Source organism: Nannospalax galili, unplaced genomic scaffold (genome assembly GCF_000622305.1).
Source record: "Nannospalax galili isolate Female #2095 unplaced genomic scaffold, S.galili_v1.0 scaffold142, whole genome shotgun sequence".
Classification (NCBI taxonomy): Eukaryota; Metazoa; Chordata; class Mammalia; order Rodentia; family Spalacidae; genus Nannospalax; species Nannospalax galili.
Genome location: NW_008348793.1, coordinates 1,880,187 through 1,901,211, shown reverse-complemented (window position 1 = coordinate 1,901,211; position 21,025 = coordinate 1,880,187). Strand labels below are relative to the sequence as shown.

Genomic DNA, 21,025 nt, shown 5'->3' with positions numbered 1-21,025 from the left:
CTGACATTTAGATGAAATTACAGGCATTAGACCAGTTCAGGGCCTGTTTGTATCATCAGCTTTATTCTCCAAGGGGTTGTTTCCTATCAACAAATATTTCCTTATGCTCTGCCTGATGCAGAATGTTGCCACACTTTGCTTCCAGCATCGTCGAGGAAAAGTTTCTCATTCAGCATTCATTTCTTTTAACCAATTCTTGGCCCCATTGATAAACCTAAATACGCCCTTTTTCCCATATCATGTTTACCAGAAGTTTTGGTGCGTGTTCTCCATACCAATTTCAGGGCATATTTTGAAGAAATTCCCATCTAAAGAAAACTCAAAAACCTTTAGACCGTTTCTACTTTAAATGATTTACATTCCATAATCCCAGCACTCTTGGAGGCACAGGCAGGCGGATCTCTGTGAGTTCAAGGCCAGCCTGGTCTACATAGTGAGGTCCAGGACAGCTGGGGCTACAGGGACGCCCTGTCTCATAAAGACAAAAAGAAAAAGAAATATAGTAAAATAAGAACTACAAGACCATATACCACACTGTTTGAGAATTGTGGAAAGGAAATGTGCTTTCTGTTATCATGAGTGCATGCTATAAGCTGGCGACACCCTTGATGGTTTCTCGTTCGTGCTATGGGAAGTTTCAGTTTTCTGTTTGCACAGGGAATTTTATGTCTCTTATATAACCATGCACTGCATAATGGTTTGTCAGTCAGCACTAGCTTACGTATGGTGGGCTCATGGGTTGTTTCCCTTGGTAACACCGTGGCTGCCTCAGATTATGTAAGTTTCTCTAGTGTTCAACATGATTGAAGGAACTAACACTGCACCTCTGTGGATGTGTTCCTGCCATTTACTGAAATGCATCTGTACATTTGTCTGTACTCTTATTTGAATTCCGCAAGCACCCATACCACTGTAATGCTCCAAAACACCTATCTTTTGTATCAAGGGACTGCAAGACGTGGGAATCCTCAGACATTTTTGAGTACTTCTCTTTGAAATTGTGGATCATAATCATTCAGTTATCATTCTTGGTCACCCTATCTTACTCTGATCATTGATTTGGGCTTTGTTTAGTAAATGCCCACGTGTATTCGCCCACCTTTAAATGGGTGAATATTTGAAGAGGTATCTGCTCTCCTGGGTGTTGCAATCTAATTCCTTAAATAAGTATTCTGAGAATAAAAATTTAAATTGAATATCTACTTCATTTTATTTTTGTAGAAAGTTTTACCACTGGCAACATTACTTTTTTTCTTGCTTTTAAAATATTTGCTAAGATTCTCATAGTGCAAGTAAAATTAAATAATGCATCCTCTGTCATAGTACACATTGCATATATTTCTTAAAAATACAAACCCACCCCCATTAAAGAGTTGTAAATTATACTTAGTTATAATGTGCACCAGGAAATAAAACAGAGTAGGGGGCAGTAACAATTGAAAGAAACAAAATTAAGAGATCATAGTTCTCAGCACTCAGGAGGACATGCAGGAGAATCACTGCAAGTTCAAGACCAACCTGGGCTACATAGGAAATTCAAATCCAGCCCAAACTACGTAGTAGGTCCTTGTCTCATAAACAAAATTAAAGATAGAACTTCCTCCCAATGCTGGGATCAAAGGTGTGCCCTACCACATCAGGCAAGATGATTTTTTTGACTACCTGAAAAATTAAATATTTTATATAGGAAAAAAAACTTTCTGAAGTAAGATTACTCATAAAAAAAATAAGCCTACGAAGTTTTTGCAAGATTAAATATTATATTTTTAACTTCTTGACTAAAGATTCTTGACCAAAAAAATGAGCAATTGGTGATCAGGTAGGTTTACTTACTATAAGCATGTTAATTTTAACGTCCACATTTTATGACATCAGAGCATATGCCTTGACCCTCACTCTGCCAAAAAGCTGCAAGGTTGGTAGAGCATGTGATTCTCAGAATTATAGAAAGGAAACCAGCCGCGTGATTTTAGAACCATCTTTAGTGTGATTTCCAGAAGTTCCTCAGTGCTAACTCGCCTTCAGAGCTATGGTGAGCATGTAAACTAATTCTGTGTAAGTGCTTTATAACAATAATGGTGGGTACTACTGTACTACTGATAATTTACTGTTTAATTTTACTCTTTCTTCATTTTTCCCTGATACATTTTTTTAATTTATTTTATTTATTTATTTTTGTCTTTTTGAGACAGGGTCTCCCTGTAGTCCCAGCTGACCTGAACTCACTGTGTAGACCAGGCTGGCCTTGAACTCACAATGATCTGCCTGCCTCTGTCTCCGGAGTGCTGGGACTAAAGGCGTGCGCCACCACGCCCGGCTCCCTGATACATTTTTAAGTAATGTTTTACTTTATGACTGTATTGGCTTTTGAGGAATAGTTTTCTTAGGTGTTTGGTTCTGCAGTAACCACTTGGTTTTTATTATATATAATGGACTGACATTATGCATGACTTACAAGTAGGTGTAGCATCTCAAATTACCAGTTTCACATTTTGTTACCGTATTGCTTAGTTCTTCTCTTGGGTCGTTGGTGAAGAAGTTGTAAAAATTCTATCTATAAGTGTGCCCAAGCTTTAAATTTTCTCTATGAAGGAATCTTATTTGTTTGTTATAAACTTCCCTGTGTATTTTTGCTTACTGTATTTAAATTTTCTGAAGGGTATTAAGAGATCAGTTGAATTATCATGAATGCTGATCAGTCTGCTTTCAAGAGATAATTTAATGATATGCTTTCATGGCTGTTTGTCTTTAGTGCCCTTTTCTTGCCCTGAGCTTAATTCTGTGTCTGTAACTCTGTATCTGCAGTGGTGGCTTATAGACAGTCACATTTTAGGTGTTCTGTACTGAGCTGTGGTTGTTACAGCACTTAGCTTGTCGTTTAAATGTTTTGTGAGCAATTCCAGAGGTAGAATTTAATTCCCCGTTTCTTCTTTTTGTTCAGAGCCTTGTATATTCTAGGCCAGTCTACTGCTGAGCAGCGTCTCCAGATCCATTAATACTTCTTAATTTTTTTTTCAGTGAATTTTGTTTGAGGAAAATTCAAATTACTATGTTAAGAGACTTAACTTGGCCATAGCCTAGAAAACTGTCTGCCCTGCACACCCTAACCCTCTGTCACACTGTGTTTGTGTGTAGGAATTGTTACAAAAGTCATTTGAAAAATCTTACTTATGAGCAGTGGCTATCATGTGGAAGATAGCTTTAGTAAAAATTGAAAGGCATTTCCACTGTGATGCGAGGATAAGGGCATGAAACACGTGATTCTCACAAAAATTTCATTTGGGAGACAGCCAGAATCCTACATAAACAGTTCCATAGTTATAATGAGGATTCACAAAGATTAGAGGACATAACCCTGGTGTTTTTACCATATATGGGATATGTGATTTTAAGATAATGAATGTTGGCTGCTATTTAATGCATGGTTTTTCTTACATTGTCCACAGTCTTTATGTCGTGTTTGAAGTTTTGCTCTGTACTAAAATAGTGTCAGAGAAATTATCCATGCAGCACTGATGGAGATTGGAAAGCATGTGGATCTTGGAACTGAGTAGACAAAAAGGGAAAGAAAGGGGGTTCCAAATTACTGATAGGGTTAAGTGAAGAGACTATGTGCCCGTGCTGAGAAAGGGGGCTGACATGTAACCAGATGTCACAGCAGACTAAAAAAACCTTTCGTGCTACAGAACAAGCAAGCCAATAGTCTATATAATCTTCATGGGAAAGTAGCTCGGGTCAGAGCCGAGGTCTGTATTTTTTCATTAACTTTTATTTATTTATATAAGTTCTTACTGTCTGCCGGGCATTTTGCTAGCTGAGGAAGTGGAATTGGGGGAGAAGGAGATCACTAAGCCCTACATACTTACAGCCAAGAGGGAGAGACAAACATGAAATCCACCATTATTCACCAAGTGTGAGGTGAGGGGCACAAAGGAGGGAAGTGCCTGCCCTTTGTGCCTGGCGGGAAGCTCAGGATCCTGAAGAAGCCTTGGGGTCACCCGGGAGACAAGCACAACACTGGGTAGTGATAGAGGCAGCGGGTGAGTAGAAAGACTGAGGCAAATTGGATGATGAAGGTGCAGTCTGAGCACTGCAGTCATCGGTGTGTGGTGAGCCAAGTAAATGCTTGTCCAAGGCAGGGCTAGGATTTCAGACTCACAGATGTGATAAACGACACGGCCTTTTCCTCATTCGTGTAATCGTCACACCTCTTTCACAAGGTCAGTCATGAGGACTAAAGATTGCATGTCTAATCCAGTATCCAGCACTGTGGACACTTGCAGGAAGTCATGTGTTTCATGCCCTTATCCTCACATAGACAGAAACTTATAAAAACTCTAACAACACATTTTACTCAAAGGTGAGTTCTATATCCCAGCTCCTCATACACAGAGAGACCTGTAGGCGCAGAATCCCACAGCAACACCAGCCAAATACAAATTTACCATAACGTAGTGGCCGTATTCTTTCTTGATGAGCTATGTGATTGACCTCTAAGAGAGGGCAGGACGTAGAGGTCATAATATTCTTTGAGGACTAACTCTGCTTTACCTCTAAAATAGTCACTCAGTTTGCACTTATTTGCAGTATTAAAAGTTGTCTTCTAATATAACTGTCCTGAATGCTTGAGTGTGTGTGTTTGAAATTTGGAACTGTCTATCTGAGCTGCCTGTTTTCATTTTTGTATGTGATTATATTTTTAAACTCTGGTTTCTCAGTTAAGCTAGGAAGAGCAGACTGTGTGACCCAAAACTCTGATGTGCATCAATACTGTTCTCTTGGCACATGTACAAAAATCCAGTTACTTTCCAAAGGACAAATTGCCTTTGGGGACTCAGCTGATCCAAAGTTCATGACCAATCTGGAGGAGAAACTAGCATTTTTTGATCATAGACAATATACATCTAGGGCTGTGTGAAACTAGCTCAGATGTATATTAGTTTACTTTCCTAGCTTTGTTTGCACAGGTCCATTTTCTTAGTTGGCGACAACAGGCATTTCTAGGGGAAACATATAAGGCAGTCTTTGGCTGTGAGCATTAAAGTCTATCAAAGCTGTGATAATTAACAATAATGTTTGCTTAATTTCTTGGATTGCTCTAGGAGTTTGCCAACTTGTTAATAAGATGGAGGAGAATACTGGCAAGATTAAGCCTTTCAACCGGAATGATGAGCAGTTCCTGGAAGCGTTTGCCATCTTCTGTGGCTTGGGAATCCAGAACACACAGATGTACGAAGCCGTGGAGCGAGCCATGGCCAAGCAAATGGTGACGTTAGAGGTGGGCTGGAGCCATGGCCAAGCAAATGGTGATGTTAGAGGTGGGCTGGAGCCATGGCCAAGAAAGTGGTGATGTCAGAGGTGGGCTGGAGCCATGGCCAAGCAAGTGGTGATGTCAGAGATGGGCTGGAGCCATGGCCAAGCAAATGGTGACGTCAGAGGTGGGCCAGAGCCATGGCCAAGCTAATGGTGACGTCAGAGGTGGTCTAGAGCCATGGCCAAGCAAGTGGTGACGTCAGAGGTGTGCTGGCACCATGGCCAAGCAAGTGGTGATGTCAAGGTGGGCCAGGGCTGGCAGAACGTGCCACACACTCAGCTTTTCCTTTTCCTCCCAACAGACATGGTGGGTGAGTGTTGTGACTTTGTGTCCCCACAAGAATCATGGGATTTTCGTGAGATCTATACCCAAATTGAAAAGCTAAAGAAATTAGACTCTTCTCAAGGTCATATGACCAAGCCAAGGCTCTGGATCTTTTTCTTCAGAAAGCAGGCCTGGGCTTTTAATTCACACGGATGACCACAGTCCCTGTCAGTCCCTTCTTCTGTCTCAGCCTCACATGCCTCCATGAGGATACCTGTGAAGAAAGCTTAAAATAACAGACAATAAAATCTCCCAGCAGTCTTGAGAATTAAATAAGTAAAAGTAAATAAAGGAAATCAGTAAAGGGAAAAAACACTTTCTCTTTCAAACTAAAGATTTAAAGGCTCTGGCATCTGAAACTTTTGATTCAGGTAGTTTTGAGGGAGGCCATAAATGTTGCTGTTATTAAATAGAACTTTAAATTTTTTATTTAAAAAAAATAGAATTTTTTTTTTGGTCTCTTTGAGAAGGGGTTTCCCTGTAACCCCAGCTGGCCTGGAACTCAGTATGTAGGCCAGCCTGGCCTCTGCTTCCCAAGTGCTAGGATTAAAGGTGAGCACCACCACGCCTGGCTCTATTTTAAAATATTAAACATTTAAATAAAACCACTTCTCCACTTACTCAGAAATTACCACTCTGAAATGCAAACGATGATTTAAAACAAGCCTAGCATCAATGCCTATATGTAGTGCTAGCTCCTGACTCCTTTGTGAGCATGTATCCTTGGCACCCTCAACTGCTGGTGGATGGCTTTACAGACCACCCTTTGCTGCTCTGCTTCTGACTTGTGTGAATCTGAGGGCATCCTTAAACCTGCATGAACGTATATGTAAGCATGCAATTTTCTATATGAATACAGTAGTCGTTATAAGCCTCATCTGAGAGCCGTGTCTAAACCACTAGCTTTTCAAATATCAATTTAAATATGTCTGTTTGCGTAATAGCTTTGTTTCCTTTATTCTGAACACGAGTACGTTTCTAAAAAACAGTTCAAAATAAGCTTGCTGCCAAGTTTAAGCCAGAGGTTATTTCTAGAGTGGCTTATAAATAATGTGCTTGGTGTATCAACAATGTCAGAATTAAAGTTTCAGGGTTTTCTTTAAAAGTAGGGAGTGCTGGAAGAGCTGACCTTCTTAAAGGGAGGGACTCTAGATAGGCTGACTAGATCTCAGTGGGTGAACTTGCACCAAGGGACTCCTAGGGATAGTAACTTGATATGATAGGGCTTAACACAAATGACAGAATGTATGAGTTCCCCTGGGGGAGAGGGGGAGCTATAGGAGGGTGCCAGTGGGAAAGGGGTCTAAAGTTGATTAAGATGTTCTGTATGAAATACACAAAAATTCAATAAAAAGGTTTCTTTTTAAGTAGGGAGTACAACTTTTTCAGAAACAATCAATGGAATCTCAGTAGAATTTCACAGTGTGGATGAACGCCTCAAACAAGATTCTGGCAGTCAGACATGCCTAGTTATCTCTTCAGGAAGCCTGAGCAAAGTTCCAAACCTGAAGTTCCGTTCCATCTGGTCATCTGCCTGTGTAACCTGGACTCGTGTCTCTCCACAGGTCCTGTCTTACCATGCTTCAGCGGCAGAGGAAGAGACGAGGGAGCTCCAGGCTTTGGCGGTAATACTCTTCTTTCTTTTGGAAACTCACTGATGAAAGCTATCTAATTAATATATGCACATGCTTTTACTAGCAGCAAACATTTAGGTGGACACTCATTTATGTCGGTACCTAATCAACTGTACTTTCTTGCTGGGGTACAAAGTCACTCATAATACAAAGCAACAGTAACTCATGTTGACCTTGTAATACAGTCTGGTATTCTCATTTTTTCCAGTTGTTGTTACAAAGTTTACATCTTTCACCCAAATTAATTTAGTTTTCATTTACTGAGCAGTTTGAAATAGGTGACTATAGGTGGTTATTTGGCTAGGGTAATGACAACCAGGATTTTATAGTTTGCTACCAGTAAGCAGCTCTGCATTATTGGGAAGTGGGAGTGATTCAATTTCTTACCGTGTGGTTTATGGCATAATGTTTGAAATTGAGTTCAGATAAGGTTAGTTACTGAATTCTCATCACATTGTTGCTTTGTGTACAGTAGACATGTGCCCAACAAATGTTCTAGGTTTTGGTTGGGCTCGGTGAGGTACATGAAAATTTGAGGCACTTTTGCAATCTTTTTATTTTAAATTCATTGCTATGAATGACACAGATAGCTCTATCTGAGAGAAGAGTTGCGCATGTAAGAATTGAAGAGTTTAAACAGATGGTAGACATCAATTTTCATTGTTATCACCATAGCTTGTCATAAGATAAACATCTTAGAGTGCCTTATTATGGAAACCACAACTACACTGTGAAGACCACATTGATGCCTAGAGAAGTCAGGTGACTTCAGGTTCATGCAGAAGAGGGAGTCGGAAGAAGCTCATGAGCTCACGCTTCATCACAAGGTGCTGAGCCAAGGAGTTAAAAGACAAGACGAGGAAAGAGGACTTGGTAGAGAGTAGTGAGTAGAAACCTGAGTCATCCACTGCCATCAGTCAAGAATTAGCTAATTTTATCTGAAAGGTCACACACCTCTGGTGATTGGCATCATACAGAATTTACCAAGGGGCTTAGGTATAAAGTAGCATTCACCCTGAACTTAATTGGCACTTTTTTCTTTTAAAGCTGGGCCCTCATGCTGTAGCCCAAGCTGGCTTAGAACTCGTGTGAACTCCTGACATTCCTTCTGCCTCAGTCTCCTAAGTCCTGGAATTAGAGGTGGGAGTTGCCTCACTTGGGCACATTTGCCTGTTTCACCAACAAAGATATAGTTTTCAAGTCAGTGCACACTGTGAGTAGGAAATGGCTACGTGGAAGCACCTTCAGACACTGCAGGTTAAGTTAGTGCTGAGATGAAGGTAAGGTTATAACTGTACTGTATGTAGTTGTAGTTTTAGATAAATACAGCTAGCAAGTACAGTCACTTCTAAAGGTAATGCTAAAAAAATCACTAGAGTATTGAACTCTGTTTCACACTTCAAAAATAGTATAGTCTTTCACAAAAATCTGAAACTTGTTTTCTCAATTATGTGTATAATTTCAGCAAGAGAAAAACAGTCTGAAATAACTGCAAATTGTTAACGTTGCAATTGTTCAAAGCCATCTGCTGTTCCATTTGGAAGATAGCTGTCTGGCAGCTGCATTGAGAAATGTAGGGTTTCAGCTTTTGTAGGTCAAGCAATTCATTTAAATTAGTTGAAACTCAGCAACTGATTTCAATTCTAGTTTTCTATCAACCAAATAAAAAGTCTTTCCAGCTCCAAACACACAGGTGTCTGCATCATACAGTGATTTCCCAAATCACTGCTTTTGTCATAAGTTTGCTTGTTTATCTCAATTCAAACCCTAAAATAAATTGGAATGCTGTCAAATATTTTTGTAACTTTTATTTTGAAAGTGTATTCTTAAGAGATTAAATAATATATAACATGTACTAAATAAGTATGCTCATGTCCAGAAAAGCTCTCTAGTTACAGCAAAGCAATTGATAGGAAACTCATGCTCCTTTTATTTTATCCCTGGCTCTACTTAATATTTTTACCTCATTTTCACTCTAACCTTAACTTCAAATATAACAGAAATAGGGCCTTTTATAAGCATGTTGCCATATGTCTTTTGATGATCCTTAGTTACAAGTTGTTGAGATAACAGCAAAAGAACCACAACTGACCTGATCATCATTAGTAAAATGCTAATTAAGAGATCAGAATATGGGGCTGGAGAGATGACTCAGTGGTTAAGAGCACTGACTGTTCTTGCAGAGGCCCTGGGTTCAAATCCCAGCACCCACATGGTGATTAACAACTGTCCAGTGGACAGTTCCAGGGGATCCAACACCCTCTTCTGACCTGTGGGCATTGCTGACACGGGTGTGCTTACAGACATGTAGGCGATACAGTTGTACCCATAAAATGAAAATAATAAAATATTTTTAAAGACATCAGAATATAACAATATTGATTAAACAGACAAGTGGAAAATTAATATATACTCGATTGACTGGCTGACTTTTCCACCTTGTGGTCTAATAAGAAAAGCAGTAAACAGGTACGCATTAATGTGAGAGAGCTGCTCTGTCTGTCACTGAGTCAGTGCTGATTCCATCTGGTCATAAGTGAACTATATTTCATACAATGTGTGATACTTGTAGACGCTAACAGACCTTTTTGTGATCCTAAAGAATCTTCGAGATTCTTTATTTGAGACCCAAATAGAAAGGGAGGAGGTGGCCACTTGGGCAGAATTTCTTAGGACAAAATTGGCCTCATCTTGACCTTAACCTCTCCGAGTCAGATGTCCCACAGGCCCAGCCTTGATCAGTCATGTTGGAGCACTGCAGGTGACAGTGGTGAAGGGCAGAGCCAGGACCTGACCCAAGTCTGGTGCCAAAGTCAGTGTACAGATCAGATTCCTTACAGCAAGGTAATCATGTCGACCCTTGCTTTGGGGAAACCCTTTAAAGACTGTCAAATTATAAACTAAAAAGTTTGGATCAGATGGTGTATCCAAGAGTTGGCCCTGTGGTCTGGATACCAGTGTTACTGAACTGTAGTGACCTGTGGCATCATTAAGGCACTGGCTTCCTCAATATGGGGTCAGACTCTCTGGGCCATAGCTGAAGACATTCTCTTGTAGAAGTCTGTAACATTCACCCAACTACATCTTTTCTGCCCGGGCAGGACTTAGTAGGCTGTTCTTTTGATTTTCCAGCCTTCACAAGTGCTCTTCCAGTCTTCTGTGCTTCTGCTGTGGACACCTCAGCAACTACCTTAGCTCAAGTATGAGGACACTGTTTTTCAGCTCCTACACACAATTACTACATATAGTTTGAAACACTGTATTTTTTACATTTTATATGTAGAGCTAGGTATCTAATGATTACCCAGATCTGTGTGTATTAAATTATAGTCATGAGCTTCCATGAAATTTACACTTATAGGCATTTATATTTTCTCAGAATCTTATTATCACATGACTTCTTTATATGCTTTTTTTTTAACTGGGAGGTTATCCAGGTTTTTAGTAGTCTATGTCTATTCTCTGCTAAGATTTAGAGGGACCACTTATATAGAATTAGCAAGAAGGAAAAATCATATTGATCTAGTAATTAAAGAAAATATTTAAGTCTACTCCCTCAGTGCCTTATTCAGTAAAAGATTCAGCTCCATACTGAGTTTCATATTCATAGCTCTTTATATATGTAGGTTTCGTCTTGTTTGTATTTGAATTTTCTTCCCTCTTAGAGAAAGATACATTCTAACAGCCCTGAAGATGAATTGTGTGCTTTCTTCTTTAAAGGCATATTTTTTGAACATGTAAAAAGGAAAAAGAGATAGAAGCCTTCCAGAGAGTATGATGTAATGGCGGGCACAGTGGCTTTCTTCAAGCATTGAAATGCCATTGCTGTGCTTTTGGTGCTGCCCCTTGAGGTAGGGGTATTGGTCAGGGCTCACTAGGAGAGCGTCTCACTCCCGGCAGGAGAACATTCTTTGGAACAACCGGTACCACTTGTCGAATATACTCATGTGATTCCTGAAAATAATTTCCTTAAAAAGAGCACTACTGAGATTGAAATTCCTCTTGACATTCTTATTGAGTAAATATCAAGGAAAATTGAAACAAAATGCCTTTATAAAATACTGAAATTGGAAAATTTTGACATTTTGTGGAAGATCAAGTTCAATAGCTGCCCTTCTTTTCAGACTTACTTCAGTAAATATTTTTTTGTGAATAAGGAGCCTTTTCTTAACAGCTGGCTATGAAAAGTTGTTTCAAGTTTCCATAATTTTTTGAAATCTGATGCTTAAGACAGAATGCCCCTAATAGCAATGTGGCTTTCTTTGTATAACAAGTACACAATCAGACAAATTGTGTAACTGTGTAACTAGGCCTTTCCTTTCTGCTGAGGTTACCAGAGACATTTACCACAGGCTAAATATAATCCTGTTTCATGAGGCCTCTACCAAAAATAAGAAACAATACCCTTTAAATGATTATTATATTTATGTTATCCAAGTGAATTATTTTCCCTGCACACATGCTTTATTGGTTTCAGGGAGACCACACATTTCGTAAATGTATCTTTCCTTTAAAAGTTTTGTTTCTCTTGGGTCAGGGGTAGTAGGTGCAGGCCTTTAATCCCAGACTGCATCTGAACTTTTGCTATATCAGTGCTGTCAGAATGTTTTAGGAAATCTATAAAAGCTCTTGTTTTTTTAAACATGCTTTGAGCAAAAAAAAAAAAAAAAAAAAAAAAAATTAAAGCCCAAAGCATTTACTTTTATTTCACCCTTGCAGTGCAGTAAGAAGCAGCCAGCTCACCTTGTGGTTTCTGCTGTCACTCTGAGATGTGACAGTTACCACTGGATCCGCAGAAAGGCATTTCTTTAGGTCACCACAGTGATCATTTAAATGACTGGGTCATTGACTGTTAGTAACAGCTCACATTTAGCATTCATCAGAATGACTTAGAAGGCTGGTTATAGCACACAGACTGCCAAGGCCCAGACCCAGGCTCTCTAACTTAGAAGTTCTGTATTGGGACCCAAGAAATTGTATTTTTAACAAGTTTGTAGGTGCTGCTGCTACTACTACTGGTGATCCAGGAAAACCACTGCGCTAATGGAACCCTGACTCCTGCCTTTCTATTCATCCCTATCAATTATCCGATCTCAGATTCTGAATTCTGAGAGCCTGCTGCCAGCAAACACTTTTGCTATCAAATGGAGCATCATCAAAGTTCAACTACGGAAAATAGAAGCTGCTTTGACTATGTTAGGAAATATACTTTGAAGCTTTCAAAACCGAAGGCTCAGAGGTCAGCAAGCTTACTTCATTAGTTAAAGGCGCTTGCCGTGAAAGCCCGCCAACCTGAGTGGTTCTTCAGAACAAACCGAAGTTATGGTAGAAGGAAAGAACAGACTCTGTAAAGTTGTTCCCTGGCCTCCACATACTCTAGCATGCATGTGCCCACACTCCCCCAGTTCCCTGCTTACACACGACATCTTAAAAACTAATCAGTAACTTCATTCATTTCCTTAAAAAATGAAATGTTCACTAGAGAAAGGCTGAATTGGGTGTTAATGGGGTCTTGCTGTGGTATTTATCATAGGGACCAGTGAATGTTTCTCTTAGACAGCTAAGATGTGAAAGTGTGACAGTTAGCTTTGTGAACATTTGAAGGCATGCCCCTAGGCAGCGGAAAAGCAGTTAAGGATCTGTAAAGGACAGATTAACCTTCAGACAACGTAAAGACATGTAGCAAAAACAAAACAGAGAGCAATTTTAAGAAAATCTGTTTTTCATTTAAAACCTTACTGAAGGGGCTAGAGAGATAGCTCAGTGGTTAAGAGCACTGGCTGCTCTTGCAGAGGACCGGGGTTCAGTTCCCAGCACCCACATGGCAGCTAACAACCATCCTTAACTCCAGTTCCAGGGATGCAATATCCTCTCTGGCCTCCATGGATATTGTACAACATGGGTGTACTTAACATACTTTCAGGCAGAACACATAAAATTAAATAACTGAGCAACATTGTTTTGAAAAGAACTTTACTGAGAAAAGCTAGTACATTCCTAATCTAACCCTCTGTACTCACACAGGGTAGAATTATCTTTTTAAGAGAAGGTGTGTAGTACCCTTTCTGTGACCCATGAGGAGGCAGGGTGATGTGTATGGAAAAAGAATGAAAAACACAAAACCATGATGATAAGGTGCACCCACCCTCATTTGCCTTAAATACCACAAGAATCAAGGAGAGTTTGGCTCCTTACAAGGCGACTGGTAAAATTCAGATGCTGTTCACAGAATAACACTTGGCTCCAAACCAAGGATGCAGTACTGTGGGTACAGGGGAAAGTGTGTAATAACCTCAGAGAATATAAATTAGAGACAGACAAACGTGTGTGCCCAACCTTTAGACATTGCAACACAACACTGTCCTTTACAAAGTTCATGCTTGAGACTCTCACAATTGAGTTACGAAAATGAAATTTTGTAGTATTTTAAGTAAGTTTATGACTTCTGGTTGCACCCCATTTATAGCTATCTCAGGTAACATGAGGCCCTGGGTTAGACATGTGTGGCCACTTCTCCAATTTCCTCACTTTACAGGTTTGAAAAGTAGGCAGAGCCGGGCATGGTGGCACTCGCCTGTAGTCCCAGCACTTGGGAGGCAGAGGCAGGGGGATTTCTATGAGTTCAAAGCCAGCGTGATCTACATAGTGAGTTCCAGGCCAGCTGCGGCTACAGGGAGACTCTGTTCCAAAAAAGGAAAGTAGGCAGAAAGGTCGAACATCTTGGCAAATCCAAGGAATATCAGTACAAGAGCTCCCAGTAACTAACAGTCCATATCAGGACAAGAATTCCGAATAACAGTCCATATCAGAATGAGAGCCCTAAATAAAATTCCATACCACAATGAGAGCCCCTGGTGACAGATGGTCCATATCAGGACAGGAGCCCCGAGTAATAAATGGTCCATATAAAAATGAGAGCCCAAAATTGTATTCCGTATTAAGACGAGAGCCCCCAGTAACAAACTGTCCATATAAGGACAAGAGCCCCAGGATCAAATGGCCATATCAGGACAAGAGCCCCCAGTACGATTCTATATCAGGACAAGAGCTCCCAATACAATTCTGTATCAGGACAGGAGCCCCCAGTACAATTCTATATCAGGACAAGAGCCCCTAATACAATTCTATATCAGGACAAGAGCTCCCAATACAATTCTATATCGGGACAAGAACCCCAAATACAATTCTGTATTGGGACAAGAGCCCCCAATACAATTCTATATCAGGACAAGAGCCCCTAATACAATTCTATATCAGGACAAGAGCTCCCAATACAATTCTATATCAGGACAGGAGCTCCCAATACAATTCTATATCAGGACAGGAGCTCCCAATACAGTTCTATATCAGGACAGGAGCCCCCAATACAATTCTATATCAGGACAGGAGCCCCCAATACAATTCTATATCAGGACAAGAGCCCCTAATACAATTCTATATCAGGACAAGAGCCCCAAATAACATTCTGTATCAGGACAAGAGCCCTCATTAACAAATGGTTCATATTAAGACAGCAACCTCAAATAACATTCCATATCAGGATAATAACTCCAAATAAAAGTCTGTCAGGACCAGAGGCCCCAGTATCAAATGTCCATATCAGGACAAGAGCCTCAAATACTCTGTATTAGGATGAGAGCTCCAAATAATATTCCATGTCAGGACCAGAGCCCACAGTATCAAACATCCACATCAGGATCAGAGCTTCCATAGCAAACGGTCATTTGCACCATGTGTTTTACTTAGCTTTTAAGTTTCTCATTTTGAGATCATCCACTGCTGGGATACAAATGTGGTTGGTAGCTGGTCTAGGATTTTGGCAGCTGGTGCTCATTTTAATGTTTAGGTCTTCATTTGTCAGATGGTGTGTTGGATAGCTTTAGTGTCAACTTGACATACCTGCGTAGAGAGAACCTCAGTTGGTTAATTGCCTCCATTGGACTGGCCTGTGGCCATGTCTGTGGGGCATCTTTTTAATTACTGAGTGATGTGGGATGGCACAGCCCAGTCTGGGTAGTACCACCTCTGGGCAGGTGGGCCTATGTCGTATAAGAAAGCAGGCTGAGCAGGGGCCAGGGGAGCAAGCCAGTAAGCAGAGTTCCTTCATGGCCTGTGCTCCAGCTCCTGCCTCCAGGTTCCTGCCCTGAGCTCCGACCTCAGGCTCTCTGGTGAACTGTGATCCAGGAGATGTAAGGTGAATAAACCCTTTCTTCCCCAACTTGGTGTTAGAGTGTTTTGTCACAGCAATGGAGAAACAAACAAGAACAGATGGTATTTAAAAGAATTGTTTTTACGATCACTAAGAAATTAAAAATGTTTTTGCAACTGATTACTGCTTTTAAACCAAGACAGTTAATGTATACCCAAGATAACCCATTTGTGCCCAGAATCATAAATAAATACATATATAATATACACATATAATATATATTCAAGCTGTTGTGCAGATTGATTGAATCACATTTTCCTTTTCTTTGGCTGGAGGGGAGGTGGGGCTGAGACAGGGTCTCGTGTAGCCTAGGCTGGCCTTGAACATGCTATGTAAACTCCTTATCTTCCTGCCTCCATCTCCTCAGTGCTGGGATTACAGGTGTGTGCCATCACACCCAGTTTATGCAGATCTGGTGATCACACCCATGACCGGTGTATGCTAGGCAGGCATTCTACTGACTGAGCCACATCCCCAGTGATTAAATCTTGAACACAATGAGCTTTGTGCATTTTGTGTATTCTATATTTGGTTAATCTGACAGTTTAAAACTATAGCTATACAGGAGCTTAACCATATCTAGATTAAGGACTAAAATATCTAAAGGCTCTTGCTTGAGAATTCAAAGGCATCATACTCTCCTGTGAAGAAATGAGTAGTGTTCAGTGGTATTTGATGTCATTGTAGTTCCAAGGGCTTTCAGTTGTATTTTTCTTTTCTTTCTGTGCATGTGTGTGTGTGTGTGTGTGTGTGTGTTCATGTATCACACACATATGGACACAAGCGTGGGCATGTGCATCTGAAGGCCAGAGGTTCATGTCAGGTGTCATGTGACATGACATGGGGAAGAGTGAGTTCCCCAGTCACACTTCACCTTACTTGGCGGGGGGTGGTCAGGGTCCCTCACTGAACCTAAAGCTTACTGATGAACTAAACTGATGGGCTAGAATGCCCCAAGAATCCTCTTGTCTCTGCCTCCCCAGCCCTGGGGTTACAGGCACATCCATCACTACACACAGTTTTTACTGGGTCTGGGAATCAAACTCAGTCTTCTGGTTTGCCCACAAGTACTTTACCAACTAAACCATCTCTCTGGACCTTAATTGTATGTTTTAACCATAAAAATACATACACATGTTTATTTATGTTGTACTTTATTGTTAAATGGAATCTTTTAAATGTGTTATATTTCATATCTTCAAAACCATAATGTAATAAATTATACTGTTCCATAAAGAAAACAAAACTCAAAAATCTCACTTTACAAATTCCAGTGAATACAGCTGTGACCAGAAAGGAGCTCTGAAAAATCTGGATTGTATATGAGTGTCCCATTCCCAAATATGACATACTTTAGTCTCTGTTATTTATAAAATGGAGGATGTTTTGTTTCATGAAATAATGAGGGAAATGAATAGAAAGTTGATACTTCATGTGATGGTCAAAGAAGCAGCTTGTAACAGTTTTAGAGGATTTCTTTCTCATGCCTTGTTGGTGATTAATCCAAGTTCTGAACCTCTGTGTCACCGACCACAAGGATCTCAAGGAAAATGTGTGTCTCCCCTGGGTTTTCTCATGAAGTCTGTGCTGTGGAATGTGGAGAGGAAGATGCTTTCATTTCCGCCTGAGAGGCAGGAAATTCACGCACAAAGAGTAAGCGTGGCTGTGGGCCACCTTTCCTGCCGCTTGGAGAATATGGGGAAGGAAAGAAAGAAAATTTCCTGCCAGATGAAAAATGATGCCCTGAGGATAAAACATCTGTTCGCTTGTCTAGTGGGTGTATTTAAGGAAAGCAGCTGTTATCTGCTCCTGCGTTAGAAGATGGGCTTGTCCCAGCCTCCACACTTGGCAACTGGAGTTGCTGCTCCAACTCTGATGCTGGAGAACACTGAACAACCGGCCTTTTTCTAAACGTTTTAGTTCTGTCTTCCTTATTTCAGCCTACACGTCAGCCTGTGACTTTACAGAATTCATATTTCCTTGTGAATTTTGGTCTCAGAGAGTCTTACTGTATGAGCTGCCACTAAAAGTTGAAACAAGTCCGATGTATGTAAGCAAAACTCAAAGGTCATGATGAGCTAAAGGTGTGGGGAGCTATATGACTCTTACTAGCTCTGGAAGATGTTTGTATTTTGATCTTTTTAACTCAGGAAAGTAAAAGGGAAGACAGAAACTCAGGAAATCTAAGGGGTTTGGGATCCAGTTCCTTAATTTTTCTTCTCTCTGCCCCTAATAAACAAAAGCCTCTTTTTATTTGGATTAACCTCAGATCAGGTTAACATGCTTGATAACATTTATTTGGGTGCAGACAGGGTAAATAGTCCACAGATGGAAGAGTGGGAAGTCCTCTTAGTTCAAGTACCCAGGCTCCACCAAGCATGCAGAATACCTGAGACGCTGCTCATCCCAGGCTGTCAGGGCCCCTTGGCCTTGCCAGCTCCTGCTTTATTGGGATCAGCAGTCAGTAGATGTGATACTTTAGGAAAAGTTGGGAATGGTGGTTTTTTGTTAATTGTTCTAATATATAAAGTGTGATAAGTTAGGTAATTTTGAAAATAAGGTAGAAATGTACTTGTCAAGGCTGCTCAACACAGGCTAATGGGCCTTATCTTCCAGGGATGGTTTGGGACTTTAAGAGCATGTCTGTAATTCCAACACTCACAAGCTAAGGCAGGAAGATCATGAGTTCCAGTCCAGCCTCCACTATACTGTGTGTGTGTCTGTGTGTGTGTATGCTGGAGAGATGACTCAGTGATAAGAGTACTGGCTGCTGTTGCTGAGAAGCCAGGTTCAGTTCCCAGCACCCACATGGCAGTTGACAACCATTCATAAGTCTAGTTTCAGGGGAACCAGTGCCCTCTTCTGGCCTCCACAGGCATTGCATGCACATGATGCGCTTACATGCAGGCAGGCAAAACACTCAAACTAAAAATAAGTTACTAGCTCACCTTAAGCAAAGTGAACAATATTTGAATTCTCTTCCATTTACTCTGCTAATACAAAAGCATAAGAAGCATGAAACTATAGTGAACTTGATGTCATTTAACAGGTATTCTCAAAGAGGGCTTAGCTCCAGCAGACAATACTACTTCAGATGGTAAGTTTGTCCTAAAGGAATTTGTCCATTCGAGAGCAGGAGAGACATGAAACAGAACAAGGCAGGTTTGAAGAAACTGCAGGGATTTGCTACAATTAAATGACGACTATAAAATCAAAACCAAAGACTTCTGTTTAAAAAAGCTCCCCACCCTACTCCCACCCCCAATCATAACAAAAGCAAAAACAAAATCAGTTTTCCAAAGCCACTCCTAATGGACTAACTACCTTGAAATCTCTGAGAAAGGGCTTTCATTTGCACCCCAGGTGATTGTCATGATCAGGTTTAGGTGAGGCTCCGTTCTAGTCTGCAGGGATGAGGTCAAATCTGAGTTGGGTGCCCTGCTGCACAGGAAACCTTGCTGCTTTACTATTTTTTGGTTGTTAATTGAAGTTACGTACATTTCATACAACAGTTCTTAACCAAATTTAGACCCCCCTCCCCCATTCATGCCAGCACACACACCTCCCCCTGCCGAACCTAATGCATTCCACCACATGCTAAGTCTTATCCAGCTAAGCATTTGTACCCAGATGTCCTTTGGCATAAATTCATCCTCTGGAGTCTAGTCAGTCCATCTAGAGATCGTAAGTAAGGTCCACTCTCCCTCACCCAGCAGTGATCAGTCTCCAACAGTTCCTAGACTAGGGCTGGTCTTTGCTCCACTCTGGGCTGTTGTCTGATTGAGTTGGCGTGGGTCTGGTGCTCAGTGTCACCATTGTCATAAGTTCACATGTGTAAGCTTCGAGAGGACTGAAAGCCTCTGCTTCCCTATGTTCATGAACCAACCCTGACTCTTACAGTCTTTCCAGCCCCTCTCCCTCAATGGTCCCTGGTAGCTGAGGATTAATATAAGAGCCCTACCCAGGGACACACACACTGCAGTCTCTTCTCTAAAACTTGACCAGCTGTGACCTCCTCTGTGAATTACACCCTGTTGTATAAGGAAGCTTCACTGGTAAGAGTTGAGGGATGTACTAGATTTCTTTCTACCCCCGCCCCCCTGCCCCATTCTGCTATGTTTAAAATATTTTATGTGTACAAGTATATTGCCTGCATGTATGTGAGTGCATCCATGTCGTGCAATGCTGAGAACATCAGAAGAGAGCATAGGAGTCCCCTGGAATTGGAGTTAAGGATAGTTCTTAGACAACATGTGGGTACTGGGAATTGAACCCAGGTCCTCTGCAAGAGCAGCCTGTGCTCTTAACTGCTGAGCCATCTCTCCATCCCTGTAAAAAGAGGCTTCTTTGAAGAGTGGTGTACAGTACTCTTGTACACTTGTCTGTAAATATAAGGATCCATATTTAGCATAAGGTAAATTTTGATTTGTCTACAGATATGACAGAAAAGGTTTTCTCTAGGATCCATGACCTCTCCAGCCATGTGTATTTGGCTATGTTTACAGTACCACCCATGAGTTCACTCCTTTTGAGAGGGCTTTAAGTCCAATTACATAGTGCCATGACTGCACCAATGGAGGTAATTTGCTATGCCAGTTGCTGCATTCCTTAACTAGCCTCCTTGTACATAGAAGAAATGGACCCAGAGCATCCATAATGTGTTTGTTTGTTTGTTTGTTTTTAATAAAATGTGAAATGCTTGGAACATTACCCTTACCTTGCTCACCACTTGAGTTCCAGCCCTGGAATAGTTCTGGGTAATTCCATAAATATCTCTCAAATGAATAAGACAGGAAGAGGTATAAAGGAGCCCAATTACTGGAGCTCATTTGTATTTCTTACTCTTTGAAGTACTGTCTCACGATGGCAAGCCTCTCTCCTCTTTCTCATATCTGCGGTCATGTTAATCCCATGTGGCTCAATTTAAAAGGGGAGGGGACGGGGTCTGGAGAGATGTTGCACATGCAGAGGACCGGGGTTTGGTTCCCAGGATCCACGTGGCCACTAACAGCCATCCGTAACTCCAATTCCAAGAGACCCAATACTCTCTTCAGGTCTCCATGAGCACTGTACAGCACAGGTGCACACACATACGTGCAGGCAAAACTTACACATACAAAGGCATAAGAGGGCTGGAGAAACGGCTCAGTGGTTAAGAGCACTAGCTGCTCTTGCAGAAGACCCAGGTTTGAATTCCAGCACCCATATGACTGCTAACAACCTCCATAACTCCAGTTCCAGGAGGTCTGACACCCTCTTCTGTCCTCCATAGGCATTGCGTGACACAGGTGTACTTATATACATGCAGGCAATACACACACATAAAAACAATTTTAAAAGATATGAAAGTACATTAAATTGGGTGGGGGCAGTGAAGGGAGGTATTGATAGAGGAGAGGATCTAAATACCATCAAACTATACTTATAAAAATTGGGAAAATGCAATCAAAGATAATTTTTTTTTATTATCTACTAAAAAGTAATAAAACATTTTTAAAACAATATTAAGGACAAAAAATAAGCACAAGATGCTATTTCCCTTTA

General features: G+C 40.9%; 1 protein-coding gene across 1 annotated transcript in view; it reads left to right on the top strand.

The window, feature by feature from the left end:
• Pde5a (phosphodiesterase 5A) overlaps positions 1–21,025 on the top strand; it is a 143,318-nt gene that overhangs the window by 82,634 nt on the left and 39,659 nt on the right. Inside the window, 2 exon segments of the mRNA XM_008846048.3 lie at positions 5,103–5,278; positions 7,204–7,263. Of these exon segments, the coding sequence (XP_008844270.2) occupies positions 5,103–5,278; positions 7,204–7,263 (236 nt within the window).